Source organism: Muscardinus avellanarius (assembly GCF_963383645.1).
Source record: "Muscardinus avellanarius genome assembly, chromosome: 1".
Lineage (NCBI taxonomy): Eukaryota > Metazoa > Chordata > Mammalia > Rodentia > Gliridae > Muscardinus > Muscardinus avellanarius.
The window spans coordinates 54,675,573-54,691,183 of NC_137786.1; the positions used below are offsets into that span (position 1 = coordinate 54,675,573).

A 15,611-nucleotide genomic window follows, 5' to 3' on the forward strand; every position below is an offset into this window, starting at 1 on the left:
GTTGATGGGTTGTTTTGAAACAAAGGGACAAGAAGTATAATTTGTCTAAGACAATAAAGTGTTTCCAGTGCTATAACCTGATTTGAAGGAAATAATCAAATGTGTATAAGAGATGAAATTATTTATTCTAATACAGATAATTCAGTCTGTGTATGTGTGTCAGTCTCTCTCTGTGGTGCTGGGGATCAAACCCAAGGCCTCATCCTTGCTAGGCAAACGCTTTACACTGAGTGATATCTCTAGTTTCACTGAACCATATGTTTGATTTTAGTGACTATTAATGCTAACTTGTTACTTGATTATTAGTCATTATAAGTTTCCTGTAAGCAAAGTGTTATTAATCACCTTATAAAGTGCCTAAAGTGCTAGGGTGTCATAAGGAAGACAAACATGGACCCTTCTCTCAAAGAGCTTACATTGAATTACTACTAAGTCAAACCAGCTTCCTGAGAAAAAACAGTAAGACTGTACTCAGTAGGAAGATATTTGCTATAAAGTACAGTGTCCTCATAGTAGGAACTCAGTAATATATACCAAGTATGCACTTTGAAAGGATTGTTCGTAGCCTGAGCTGGCAAGTTATGTTTAAAACATAAGCAGTCCACTAATTTTTATCTAAAGAGAGAATACTTTTCCTGATAAGTTTTACCATATCCACTTAGCAGTTTGTTATTCAATTACTTTTTACCATTTAAAATGAGACTTTTCCAGAAAATAGTCATGTGCATAAATATATCCGAAAGTCATTTATTGAAAAACCCTGGCATATAAGGGGAGTTTTTAAGGTAACTTCTTTAATAGCTTCTTCCTCTTTTGTTTCCTTATTTTTCTCATTCTTCAATCATTACTGTTAGAACAACTGCAAGAAATTATTCAGTATTGCCAGTGACTTGCAAATAAAAACTTGGTTAATATTTTGCCATTTTAAACAGTGCATTTGGTTATTTTGCAGAACTTATTTATCACAAGATTGCTAATCAAGGATTAAAAGGGAGGTAATCTTAAGATTTTTTTGAATGATTCAGTTTTGTTTTGAAATTATTATACACAGAGCTAAAAATACAAAGTATAGTCAGGTGTAAGATTCTTATGAACTGATTTTTTAATCCAAGAATCACACATTAAAGAGCATCTTTATGCTGGGCATGATGGCACATGCTTGTAATCTCAGTGCTTGGGAGGCTGAGACAAGAGGATCACAGGTTTGAGGCAGCCCTCAGCTTACTTAGTGAGGAACTGCACAACTTAGACCCTGTTTCAGTGTAAAGAATAAAAAATAGGACTAGGGGTGTAGTTTGGAGGTAGAATGCCCTAGATTAAATCCTCAGTACCACGTGTGTGTGTGGGGTGGGGGAGAGATCTTTGTCTTCCTAAATAGAAGGTTTAACTTTTTCTAATTTACTCTAAATAAATTATTTTCTACCCCTCTGGGAATCAATAAAATTCAAAACTGGGAGATTTTTAGTTCAAATAGTGTGTGTTATTAAAAGAAGATTAAATTCCCATTACCTGGGCGATACTTAAGAAATAATCAAGGCCTAAGAATTTAGAGCCCTCTATTTCTTTGAAGCTTTTTTGAGTATTTTGATCATTAAGACTAGTGATTCTAGCATTAGCAAATAGCAAGGCCCAGCAGTATTTCTGGGTTCCCACTCTTAAGTCATAAACATGGAAATACACTGGGACAAAGGTAAATCTATGAGAGCATTAGGTAAAGTACCATCAGCATTTACTCTAGAAAAGTGGCAGCAGTGCCATCACTTTCTTTTTCCCTCTTCACAGTCTACCTTCAAATAAATGTTATAAAGTTGAAAGAAAAAAGTTTAAATGTTATAAAGTATAAAAGACATTCAAGGATGAGGGTATTTTTGTTTGTAAAATGTGTGTGTTTGCTTTTGTCTTGATCCTAGACAAATCTATGTATATATGTATTTATGTGTGGAGGCAAGTTTACTAAGAATTGAACTGAGAGACATTTTACCTCTGAGCTAAACCCCCAGCCCTATTTATTTATTTATTTTTAATCCAAGGCCTAAATTGTGAAGGGCCTAAGATGCTGACTCTGGCCTCGAACTTTAGTCCTCCTGTCTCAGCCTCCCAAGTACTTAAAATTATAGGCATGTGCCACCATGCCCAGCTCAACTCTAACTTTATTTGCCAACTGACAGACTTTAGAAATAATTGAAAAAGGCTTTTAAAAAAGTTAGGATGCACTATCTTTGCTATACTATATTTAATAAATAATTCACTAGTTTTCCATGGCTAGCCAGTTTTCTTTATCACTACCTAAACATAAATAATTTATTTGATGTTTGAAATAGATTTGCAAATTTGATTATTTTTAGGTAAGCTAGCCAGTTGTCTTAGCACCTTATAATGAATAATCCTTTTTTGTTGATTTTTTGTTGCATCCTAAAAATGTTTGTTTACTTGTTTCCAACAGTCTTAGGTAGCTGTATGGTCTTAATAAGCCAGTTTTTTTTTTTTTTTACTGTGAACTTAAATATGTTTTAACATATAGGAAGTCCAGTTGTTCCTTGTTTTTCCCCACAATTACCTTAAGTTTTGTTTATTTGATTTGCAGATAAACTTTATTTATTTCATTTTTATTTATTTATTTTGTGGGAGGGGGAATTGGGCAGGGAACCCAAAGTCTTCTACCTCTGAGCTGTATCCTCAGCCCTACTTTATCTTTTTATTTTGATTTTGAAACAAGTTCTCACTAAGTTGCAGAGGGCCTCACTAAATTGCTGAGACTGGCTAAACCTGAGATCCAAGTACAGAGATTGCAAATGTGCACTACCACACCTGGCTTCCAGATAAACTTTATAGACACATACCATCATGTTCCAAAAACAAATCTTGTTTTTGATTGAAATTAAGTAAATCTACATATTATTAACTGATATTTTTATAATTTTTACATAGAATTAATATCATTTAAAGGGTCATGTATTAAGCCAGGCGTGGTGGCATACGCTTGTGATCCTAGCATTCGGGAGGCTGGAACCAGAGGATCGCGGTTCGAGGACAGCCTCAGCTATTTAGCAAGGCCCTTCGCAACTCAGTGAGACGTTGTTTCAAAATAAAAAGAATAAAAAATATAGGGCTAGAGGTGTAGCTTGGAGGTAAAATATAAAATAGGTCTGGGAGTGTAGCTGCAGGTAGAAAGCCCCTGAGTTTCATTCCCAGTGCCACAAAAAAATAAAAATAAAGGGTTGTGTAGTGAACTTCCAGAGACCGATGATTATAATTGAGTAAAAAAACTCACAAAGATACTTTAGCATAAAATTTTTTAAAAAACAAAATGGTGTAGCCAGGCATGGTGATATGCTTGTAATCCCAGCGCTTGGGAGGCTGAGACAGGGGGATCACACAGGTTCAAAGCCAACCTCAGCTACTTAGTGAGGCTCTTAGGAACTTAGTGAGACCCTGTTTCCAAATATAATCTAAAATAGGTCTGGGAGTATAGCCCGGAGGTAGAAAAGCCCCTGGGTTCCACCCCCAGAACCTCCAAAAACCTCCAAAAACAAAAACAAAATGTTGTATCTAAACTTTTTTCCCTGCCAGGTTAATATTGGTTAATATTTTGTAGATGCTGTTTACAGTGAAGTCACTCTAGATTTTTTTAAACCCTTTAATATGCTTTAAGCTTTAAAATTATTCTCCAGCCTGGCATGGTGGTGCACCTTTTTTGTGCGTGTGTGTGTTGTACTGGGGGTGGAACCCAGGGGCTTTCTACCTCCAGATCTACACTCCCAGACCTATTTTATATTTTATTTGGAAACAGGGTCTAAGTTACTAAGAGTCTCACTAAGTAGCTGAGGCTGGCTTTGTAGCTGAGGCCAGCTTTGAACCTGCGCGATCCTCCTGTCTCAGCCTCCAAAGTACTGGGATTACAAGCGTGCGCCACCACATCCAGCTTTATGTTTGCATTTTAATATTTATAATGCATAAGTTGTAAATAAAATTATTCTCTTTTTTTCATATACAGAACTGGACTGGGGGCGTAGCTCAGTGGTAGAGCTGGTAGAGTGGTAGAATAGTAAGAGCACTTGCCTAGCCTGTGTGAGGCCATGGGTTCAATCCCCAGCCCCAAAAATACAAACAATTTTGTTACATATTAACATTTTAAATTAATCAGTGATGTGCAATAATTTTAACATTAAAGAATATGTTTAGATTATATTTCATGTTCGTATACAGTTGATAAAGGTTATACATCACAATTGAGAATGTTAACCCAAAGCAATATTAATATTTTGTTTACTTTCTCAATTCACAGTGATGCGGCTCACTAAGCCTACTTTATTCACCAACATTCCAGTAACATGTGAAGAGAAAGACCTGCCTGGTATGTACAGCCTGTGCTAACTGTATTTACATCTAGAGAAGAGTTGAAACCTGAGTTGCCTACCTCATTTTGGAATAAGCCTAGTCTTGCCAATCCTATGGGAGCCCTTTGCTGCTGGATTCTTTGTTGTCTATTTTTGTTCCTTGTGAATAGTGGCCATCTGAGTAACGTCTCATTCGTCATCTCTAAGTCAAGATACTGTTGATAACCTATGGTAAAAAGACACTTTAATTTTAGTTTAAGTAAAAATAAATACGTTCATATTCACAACACTATTAAAATTATTGCCTTTATTTTCATATGTACCCAATTGTTTGTATAGCATTCTTTTTATTTAGAATTGTTTGTGCTTTGTATACTATATGTCTCCTGGCTTGCATTTCCTTTGTTTCTGAAGTGTTCATTCTAGGTGAGATCAGATTTTTTTTACATGCGTCAGACATATTAAAGATTAGCCGTGATGTTACACATTGTACACATGTGTTGAATTACAATACTGCACCTCATAAGTAGGTTCAAATATTATATGTCAATTTTTTAAAATTTTAAAATGAGATTTTTAAAATATAACTTTTTATTTATTTTTAACTATATCTTCCAACTATTTGTTTTCCTGTGTTTTGTTTTGTTTAAAATGCACAGATTAAACCCAGAGCCTCACACATACTAGGCAAGCACCCTGTCACTGAGCTGTACCTCCAGCTCTCAGTGCTTTTTTTGCTGTGATTGTTTAAGTAAAACTTATTTAAAAGGTAGATATTAGAATTTTTGTTTTTCTATTGCCACAGGTGATCTCTTCAACCAACTAATGAGAGATGATCCTTCAACTGTACATGGCGCAGAAATTTTAATGTTGGGAGAAATGTTGACTTTACCACAAAATTTTGGGTAAAAATAATATACTCACATAAGACATGCAATCGTAGTTTAAAGACACTGCACATAATTTTTTATAAAATGGAAAATGTTCATGATATATTTAAGTGATAAAAGTTATAACAACTACATCATGTGCCAGGCGTGGTGGCACACGCTTATAATCCCTGCGCTTGGGAGGCGGAGACAGGAGGATCACACAGGTTCAAAGCCAGTTGTGCTGGCTTAAGAGACCCTTTTTCCAAATAAAAAATATTAAAAATACAGGTCTGGTAGTGTATCATGGAGGTAGAAGGATTCCATCCCCAGTACCACCAAAAAAAAAAAAAAAAGAGAGAGAGACCACTGTTTCCAAATTTAAAAAGTATAAAAATAGGTCTGGGAGTGTACCCTGGAGGTAGAAGGGTTTCCAGGAACCCCAGTACCACACACACACACACACACACAAAACTACATCATGTGATTATTCTACCTCTGAGCTATATATCTAAGCCTTGTTTTATTTTATTTAGAAACAGGATCTTACTGAGTTGTGGACACCCTGCAAACCTGCAATCCTCCTGTCTCAGCTTCCCAAGTACTGGGATTACACACTTGTACTAGCTCCATTTTTTCTTTTTCTTTTTCTTTTTTTTTTTTGTTATAAAAATTTTTATTTTTTTTCCTTAATTTATTTTACATATTGAAAATGGTATACATTTAGACTGCTTGGTGCCTTCTCTCTCCCATACCTTTTTTTTTTTTTTTTTTTGCGGTACTGAGGATGGAACCCAGGGGCATTATACGTCTGAGCTACAACCCAGGCCTATTTTTTAGTCTTTATTTAATTTATTTATTTATTGAAACAGGGTCTCACTGAGTTGCGAAGGGCCTCGCTAAGTAGCTGAGGCTGTCATCAAACTGTAATCCTCTGGTCTCTGCCTCTCTAATGGTAGGAGTAGAAGTGTGCAACACCACGCCCAGTGGTCAGTTTTTTTTTTTTAAGAGGTTTATACCAAAATAAAATATTAATAGTGGTTATTGGGATGATAGAATTTTAACTGTTTACTGTATTTTTAGTGACCATATATTCTTTTTATTTTAACTAATTTGATTTGTCTTGTTTATCCTCACAGCCCTTTCTCAACAGAAGTTACCAGACTTGTCAGCTTAATAAGGAATTGTAAATATTTTTTTTTTGGTGGTACTGGGGTTCCTGGAAACCCTTCTACCTCCAGACTACACTTCGAGACCTATTTTTATATTTTTATTTGGAAACAGGGTCTCTTAAGCCAGTGAGGCTGGCTTCGAACCTGCACGACCCTCCTGTATCCATCTCCCAAGCGCGGGGATTACAAACGTGTGCCACCACACCCAGCTTGGAATTGTAAATTTTTAAAATTTCTTCCTTTGTTCTTAGTTATTTTTTTTACTCTAGATTAGTAATGAGATAGAAATTCTCTTTACAACCAAAAAATTTTTAGACAAAAGGAATTTTTCAGATGTGTGTGTGTATCACTGGGAATTGAATCTAGGGTATTCTGTCGCTGAGCTATAACCCCAACCTTATTTTATTTTTCTTTGGAAACAGGATCTTGCTAGGCTAATGAGAGTCTAACTATTTTCTGTTTTTCAACTGTCCTTAAACCTACCATCTTCCTGTCTCAGACTACAAGTACTGGCATTACAAGTGTGTGCTACCATCCCCTTCAGGGTTTTGCTTTTCTTTTTTTCTTTTTTTCTTTTTTTTTAGGTTTACAGAATGTGGTCATTAACTAATATCTTGAAAACTTGAAATTGTATTCATGTAAGAAATATAAAACTGAGCCGGGCATCGTGGCACACATTTGTAATACCAGCATTCAGAAGGCTGAGACCAGAGGATCTCAGTTCATAGACAGCCTCAGCTATGAATGAATGCTTTAGTGTAAATAAAAGAATGTTGGAGCAGTATTTCATCTGATCTCTATTCTTCAGTAAATTTTTCTCCATTTGAGGTTCTTAGTGATTCTCAAACAGAATGTTTATGATAAAACCTGAGTGAATTTCACCTGAAATTTTATTTTATTTTACAGGAATATATTTTTGGGAGAGACTTTTTCCAGTTATATCAGTGTTCACAATGATAGCAATCAAATTGTAAAAGATATATTGGTAAAAGTAAGTGATGTTCTTATATGCAATATGTTTTATTTTTAAAAAATCTTTATTTCTATTATGTCTTTGAAACTTCATTAAAATTCATTTTTGATACTAGAATTTTTGAATGGACATTCACAAGCATTGATAGGTATCTGGAAATACAAAATATTATGCTAGGCAGAGAAACATTGTCTTTATCCTCAAGGGGTATGATAGCTTGAATGAGAAATGACTAGTCAAAGGTAAATAGCAGCCTAAGTTTTTGTTAATATATTTAGTTAACAGAATATTTGAAAGACTTAGGAGGAAAGATCACTGGGGATTCTGTCAACTAGGCAGGCTTATTGAAGAAAGAGGAAGGCAAGAGGATCTTAGAGAAAAAGAGGACGTGACAGTCAGAGGCAGAGTCTTAGTTACACACAATGTGCTGTGATAGCCATGAACAAAACTCACTTGTAAGAGCCAGAAAGGTGGTAGAGATGGTGAGTGGCTGTACAGAGAAGCAACTTGAAAGCCACACAAAGATTTTAGCCCTTGTTAAAAGTTATTTTTTAAACAGTGGGCAGTGAGTTGAAGCTTTTGAGCAGAATTCAACCTATGTTAGACTTACATGAGCACATTATATGGGATGGTTTTTAGGAAGTGGACCAGTTAGAAGACTCCTGGAATACTTTAGAATCCAAGAGATAGTATGCTCATTTAACAACTTGAGATGTAGTCAAAGGGGAAATGGTGTAAAGAAAGTAAAATTCACTGTACAAGGAGGAAAAACTAATGTCTTTGGTGAATTTAGGTCATTAGAGTATTGTTAAAAGGGAAATTTTTAATTACAATGAATTTGCAGGTGATCATAGAATTTCAGAATTGAAAAGGACCTCAGAAAGCAGATGATCCAGGTTTTACTCATCACTTAATTTCCAGAATCCAGATCCACATTTTTGCATATATGGATATGCACTTATCATATGTGAATGGGGAATTTGCCTCTTATTAGGTCAGGAATTGGCACACTACAGCCTGTGGACCACATTGTATCCACTGCCTATTTTATGAGGCTTTTGAACTAAGATTTTCATTTTCAAATTATTGAAAAGAAAAATAAATACTTCATAACAAGTGAAAATTAAATGAAATTTAAGGTTTGGTGTCAGTAATTATAGTTTTATTGACACATAGTCCTACTCATTTGTTTATGTGTCATCTGTGGCTGATTTCCAGCTATAATGGCGGAACTACATAGATGCCATTGTGACCTGCAAAACCTAAAATATTTGTTATATGACCTATTAAGAAAAATATGAAAAAACAAATAACCCAATCAAGAAATGGGCAACTGAAAGCCAGTTGCAGTGATGCACACTTGTAATCCCAGTAATTAGGAGGCCGAGACAGGAGGATCACAGGTTTATGACCAGCCTCAGCAACTTAGGCCCTCCACAACTTAGTGAGACCCTGTTTCAAAATACGGAATTAAAAAAAATAGGGCTGATGTTGTAGCTCTGAGGTAGAATGCCACTGGGTTCAATCCCCAACAAACCCCCACCAAGATAAAAAGAAATAGGCAACTGAATTAAATAGACACTTCATAAAGAAGAGATACAAATGGCCAATAGATACATCATTATCTATTCATCATTTGCAATTGAGATTTAAGTCAAAACTACACTGAGATTCCACTTAACCCCAATCAGAATGGCAATCATAAAGAAGTCAGATAATAGTTGGCAAGGATGTGGGGAAATAGGAACTTTTCTACACTGTTGGTGGGATAGCAAACTAGTTCAGCCACTATGGAGATCAGTCTAGAGATTCCTTAGAAAAACTAGGAATGGATCTGTTATATGACCCAGCTATACCATTCCTGGTAATCTTTCCAAAGAGATTGAAACCAGAGAACTACGGTAATACATGCATACCCATGTTCTTAGAAGCACAATTTATAGTAGCCAAATTATGGAACCAACCTGTGTCCATCAACAGTTAAATGGATTACAAAATTATGGAAAATACACACAGTGAAATTCTACTCAGCAATAAAGAACAAAATACGTCATTTACAAGAAAATGGAAGAACCTGTAGAACATTATGTTAAATGAGATTAGCTAATCACAGAAAGTGAAGGGTCAATTAAGGGTTAAGTTTTAGTGTCAGTAATTATAGTTTTATTGACACATGTTTTCACTAACATGTGCAGGATAGGAAATAATTGAGCTACAAGAAGGACTCCAGATAATGGAGGAAAAACCTCAGTGGAGCCAGGGAGGAGATCAAAGGGAAGGGAAGGAAGAAGACTGAGGTTCATTAAGGGGAAATACCATCAACTATGTGTATACATATGAATATGCCAATGTCAATCTGGGTACTTTGTATTGGGAGGGAGTGAAATGGGGAAGTGGGGGGGCACCAAGTTCTGTGTGCATGTATGTCGTTGTCAGCATGACTTACATTATAATGTGAGACTATAACGCACCAACAAAATAACAAAATAAAGAAAAATGTGCCATCCTTTACATTTGATTATGAAAATTCTGACTTCCAATTTTTGAGAACACATGTTTTTTCTTGTCATATAATTGGCATTTAGGGAATATTGGATTTATTTTCATAAGTTATACTAATATAAACCTGTCTCTTCTTATCCATCATTTCTTTTTTGTTTATTCCTAGTATGTATGTAAAATAATTACAGAATTGTTACCTCATCCCCTAGGATGAAAAGAAATATACTAGCTGAGTACAATATTTGAATGCCATGATTTCTGTCTACAGACTTAGACTATAGTAAAGATTTTGTTTTCCAAACTTACATAAGTTAGTTGCTTTTTTTCTCTTCTTGTTAGTCTGATTGTGTCCTTCATTTGTAATAGTTTGATTTATATGTTCCTACTTCCTGGTTAATTTTATTCTTTTATTATTGGGGTGTGTGTGTGTGTGTGTGTGTGTGTGTGTGTGTGTGTGTGTGTCTGATGCTTAGAACCATGGCAATGGTTCAAAATGGTCCAAAAAATTTACTCCCCCTTCCTTACTTCCTTGTTTTTTTCTGCCCCTTCCCCCTTTCACCTCTACCCATCCTTACCCTAATAGGTAACAAGTCTTATATAAATTTTTATTTAACCTCTTTCTTTCAAGGCTGATCTTCAGACAAGTTCCCAGCGTTTAAGTCTTTCAGCCTCAAATGCTGCAGTGGCTGAACTTAAACCCGATTGCTGTATTGATGATGTCATACACCATGAAGTAAAGGAAATTGGAACACATATGTAAGAATTAATTTTGCTACTTTTCAACATAAGCTTTGCTTATGTTTTTATTTTGAATTTTTGCCTTCAACTTATCATTATACCTAAGAATCTATTTCAGAAGGAATTGTATGTTACATGTTTGCAAATTTAACACAAACAGACTTTAAACAAAGTATTTGTTTTGTAGAAAAATAAATCTAACATTTATCTCTATTTTCATTTTTGTATCTACATTCTTATCTAAGAAATGAAAACCCCATGCAAATGTTCAAAACACAGCACTCTAAAAGTACATTTGTTATTTCTTGAAATGTTAGGAACTGATAGTCATAATATTTATTTTTAAATTTACAATTTTTCAATTCTTTGTTTAGCTGAGTATATATATTCTACCTTCAAAATTCAGAAATACAGAACCAAAGTAAGACAAACTGAAAAAAAAAAATCTCATATATTCCTGGCCTGTGTATGTATTTGAGTGTGAATACTCTATTTTTCTTTTACTCTAAAAGACAAATATAAAAATTTCAGCCATGTGAAGTAATTTAGATTTCTCCATCACCTTTTAGTGCCCCACATCTTGTCAATTCACACACTCCCATTAGTTCTCCTAAATGGTTCTCATTTATCTCTTCCACTTCTCCATTTTTATCATCTCTTTTGCTTCTCCTCTTTGTGCCTATTAAGTCATATATAACATAGCTCATATGTTAAATATCTATAATTAATTATTTGATCAGTGAATTTTGGAGATAAGTTCAGTTGTTGGCACTTTTTACTCTGTATTGTGTAGTAGGTATAAGCTTTTCAGTTAAATTTCTGAGGTATCGCTTATTATATATAGTCGTCTGTAAGTCATTTTCCTCTTCAATGACTTCTTGCTTCCTTTTGGAAATTCTATCTTCATATATGCTTCTAACACTCTTCACAACCTAATCCCTACCAACTTTCTGTTGATCTTTCCTCCTTCTACACTGCAGTCGTGTTACTCTTTAAACTCCAAGCTCCATGGCTTTAATGTGCTCCCTTATAAAGCATGCCTCTGGCATCCGGTGTAACTTATATCTACCGTTCTTATCTCAGGAATAGTATTACTTCCTCAAAGAGGCTTCTCCTAACCTTTGAGTATAGCACCCCAACTTAATCAATTCTTCATACCTTTCTCTCTCCTTTCTTTCTCTCTTTCTTTCTTTCTTTCTTTCTTTTTTTTTTTTTTTTATTACACCCAGGGGCATTCTCCCTCCAAACTATACCCCCAACTGTTTTTTTAATTCTTTATTTTGAAACAGGGTCTCACTAAATTGTGGAGGGCTTCACTAAGTAGCTGAGGTGGGCCTTGAAGCTAGAATCCTCCTGTTTTAGCCTTCCAAATACTGGGATTACAAGCTTGTAACACCACCCTGGCTTTTCATTATTTATTGAGTGCTGCCCTCTTCATTAAAATATGAAGTCCATGAAGTCTGCTATATACCCAGGACCTAGCAGAGAACAGTGAGCAATATCTGTTGAAATTAAATGTACTGATTTTACAGAAAATACGACTCTTAGAGAATTAAGTAGCTACTTTAGAAGAAATAGTGCTCAAATCTAAATTTAGTTTCAAGGCCTGATTCTTGCTGTGGTACTTCTATTCTGAGCACTTTGAGAACACGGATTATGCTGGGTTTTTTTGTTTTTGTTTTTGTTTTTGGTGGTACTGGGGGTGGAACCCAGAGGCTTTCTACCTCTGGGCTATACTCCCAGACCTATTTTGTACTGTATTTGGAAACAGGATCTCACTAAGTTGCTGAGAGCCTCACTAAGTAGCTGAGGCTGGCTTTGAACCTGTGCGATCCTCCTGTCTCAGCCTCCCAAGTGTGGGGATTATAAGCATGCGCCACCACGCCTGGCACAGTTTATAGTTTAATCCACTTGTTCCCTAGCCCGTGGCTTAGTACTAGGCACACATTTAGGAGAGGGAAATAGATTACCTAGTAATGTTACCACTTAGTACAACTATTAAAATATTAAGTATATTAAAAATATTTCTTTTTGTGTGTGTGTGCAACTGGGTATTGAACCCAGGGGCATTCTGCCTCCAAGCTACACCCACAATCCTTTTGTATTTTTACTTTGAAACAGGTTCTTACTAAGTTGCTGAAAAGACTTGTATTGCAGAGGCTGTCCTTGAACCTGCGAGTCTTCTGTCTCAGCCTCCCAAGTCCTGGGATTATAGGCATGTGCCACCACATTTAGCCAGTCTTACATGTACATAAACTTTTATATGTTAATCATTTAAATGGTATTTTAGAAAAATTTTTATCATACTGCTCGTGGTTTTGTACTTTTCACTATGAACGTATTTCCGTATCAGTAAGTATTCTTTGAAAACATAACATTCTTTGAATGACTGCAACTTAACACACTTGGACAGTGTGCTCTGATTACCCTAACGTTGGGCGTTTAGATTATTTTTAGTTTTTCACTGAGATAAAAACCCACTGCTGAATACTTTTAATATTTCTTCAGTGTTAGATTAGAACATGTAAACAGTTTTAAGCTTTTAATCAACAGATTTTCTAAATTCCTTACTACCATTACCAGTGTAAAGAGTCAGTGTCTAAACCCTCGCCCCAATATTATAATTCTTAGAAAGAATTCTTGTCAAATACTGAGTCTTGATAGATGGAAAATTATTATCACTTTTTTTGTTATTATTGTTGTTTATTTGTGGTACTGAAGATTGAACTCAGGGATTCTACCTCCAAGCTAAACCCCACCTTTCCCCACCTTTTTTTTCTTTTTTTTTTTTTTTTTTTTTTTTCTTTAAAGAGATCTCACTTAGTTTCTAAGATTGACTTTAAACCTGTGATCCTTCTGTCTCAGCCTCCCAGGTCCTGGGATTACAGGCAGGAAACACCACACCCGGATTATTTTATTATCTTAATTTATTTAAATATTTTATTAAGCTGGGTGTGGTGGAACAGGCTTGTAATCCCCGCGCTTGGGAGGCAGAGACAGGAGGATCGCGCAGGTTCGAAGCCAGCCGCGCGCATTGGCTTAGGAGACCCTGTTTCCAAATAAAAATATAAAAAATAGGTCTGGGAGTGTAGCCCGGAGGTAGAAGGGCTTCCAGGAACCCCAGTACCACAAAAAAATAAATAAATAAAAATAAAAATATATAAATATTTTATTAGCCAGTTATGGGACAGTGATATACCTATGTATTCCTTCCTTCATATTTTAAATATCTTGATGTTTTGCTTATTGACTTAAAAGAATCCTTTTTACATTAATAGCAATCATTTTCACATATTATTAGAAGTATTTACCTTACTGCTTTGGCATTGTTTTAATGTTTTTTATTTACCCAATTTAAAACTTAACTTTTTTTTTTTTTTTTTTTTTGGTGGTACTGGGGTTCCTGGAAGCCCTTCTACCTCCGGGCTACACTCCCAGACCTCTTTTTACATTTTCAATTTTGGAAACAGGGTCTCCTAAGCCAGCGCGCGGGGCTGGCTTCGAACCTGCGCGATCCTCCTGTCTCCGCCTCCCAAGCGCGGGGATTACAAGCGTGCGCCACCACGCCCGGCAAAACTTAACATAATTTTCTATTACATTTATGTTACATCTGTCCTGGAATTTCTTTTAAAAATTCATATATTTTTGCTGGGTGTGGTGGCGCATGCTTGTAATCCCAGAAGTCGGGAGGCTGAGACTGGAGTGTCTTGGTTCGAGGACAGCCTTAGCTACTTAGTGAGGCACTCCGCAACTTAGTGAGACCCCGTTTCAAATAAATTAATTAATTAACTAATTAATTAATTAAAAAATAGGGCAGGGAGCCGGGCGTGGTGGCGCACGCTTGTAATCCCCGCGCTTGGGAGGCAGAAACAGGAGGATCGCGCAGGTTCGAAGCCAGCCCCGCGCGCTGTCTGAGGAGACCCTGTTTCCAAATAAAAATGTAAAAATAGGTCTGGGAGTGTAGCCCGGAGGTAGAAGGGCTTCCAGGAACCCCAGTACCACCAAAAAATAAATAAATAAATAAATAAAAAATAGGGCAGGGGGTGTAGCTCTGAGGTCAGATGCTCCTGCGTTCCATCCCAGACCCGAAAAAAAAAATTCTTATATTTTTATCTAGTTTACATGAACTTAATTTTTTATATTCAACTCTGTGGCTCTTCTGAGGTTTATATTGGTATATATTTCACTTTTCAGAGGAAAAATTTCTGACTTACTACTCAAATGATTTCTCATTTATCTTGTTTTACTAATCAGAATTTTCTTGTTCATATATTTATATTCATATTTATGGGAACTTTTTTCCTGCTCTAATCTCATTTGGCTACAGTTTCACATCAGTGATATGTTTTTCACCTGTATAAAGTAGAATTAAAATGTGTTAAATTACAGTACTCCAAAAAATAGAAGAGGAAATGAGATAGAAGCCAGGATTGATTGCATATACCTGTAATCCAGTACTTGGGTACTTAGGCAGAGACTGGAGAATCACAAGTTCAGAGACCAGCCTCAGCAACTTGGCAAGACCCTGTTTCAGAATTAAAAAATACAATTGAGCTGGGGGTGTAGTTCGAGGTAGCATGACCCGGGGTTCAATCCCTAGTACCACAAAACAAATGAAAATGAAAATTATTTTAAATCATTACCACATCTTTCTTTTTCAGCTTGGTGTGTGCTGTAAGCTATACAACTCAGGGTGGAGAAAAAATGTACTTTAGAAAATTCTTCAAATTTCAGGTATTGGATTGGATATGACAATGATAAGTGATTTTTAGATGTCTTTTATTTTCCTGGAACTGTAGCAATTCCTGTTTATCTGCAGAGAAAACAAGCTCCAACTATACCAAATACTTTACAACTTAGGTTTGTCTGTTGTATTATTAGTGATCTGAAGTGAAACTTACTAGCATTTGAAAATATATTTACTAGTATTTGGAGTTTTTTTTTTTACCCTTAAGATACTTTTTTTTTTTTTTTTTTTGCGGTACTGGGGATAGAACCCAGGGGCAGAAATTCTGCCCCC

The 15,611-nt window shown here is 35.7% G+C and overlaps 1 protein-coding gene across 1 annotated transcript in view; it reads left to right on the forward strand.

The window, feature by feature from the left end:
• The window catches only part of TRAPPC13 (trafficking protein particle complex subunit 13), a gene marked incomplete at both ends in the record, with an annotated part of 35,106 nt that overhangs the window by 4,835 nt on the left and 14,660 nt on the right, over positions 1-15,611 (forward strand). Inside the window, 5 exons of the mRNA XM_080696848.1 lie at positions 4,286-4,354; positions 5,143-5,242; positions 7,285-7,369; positions 10,482-10,609; positions 15,253-15,325. Of these exons, the coding sequence (XP_080552974.1) occupies positions 4,286-4,354; positions 5,143-5,242; positions 7,285-7,369; positions 10,482-10,609; positions 15,253-15,325 (455 nt within the window). The remainder of the gene's footprint in view (positions 1-4,285; positions 4,355-5,142; positions 5,243-7,284; positions 7,370-10,481; positions 10,610-15,252; positions 15,326-15,611) is intronic.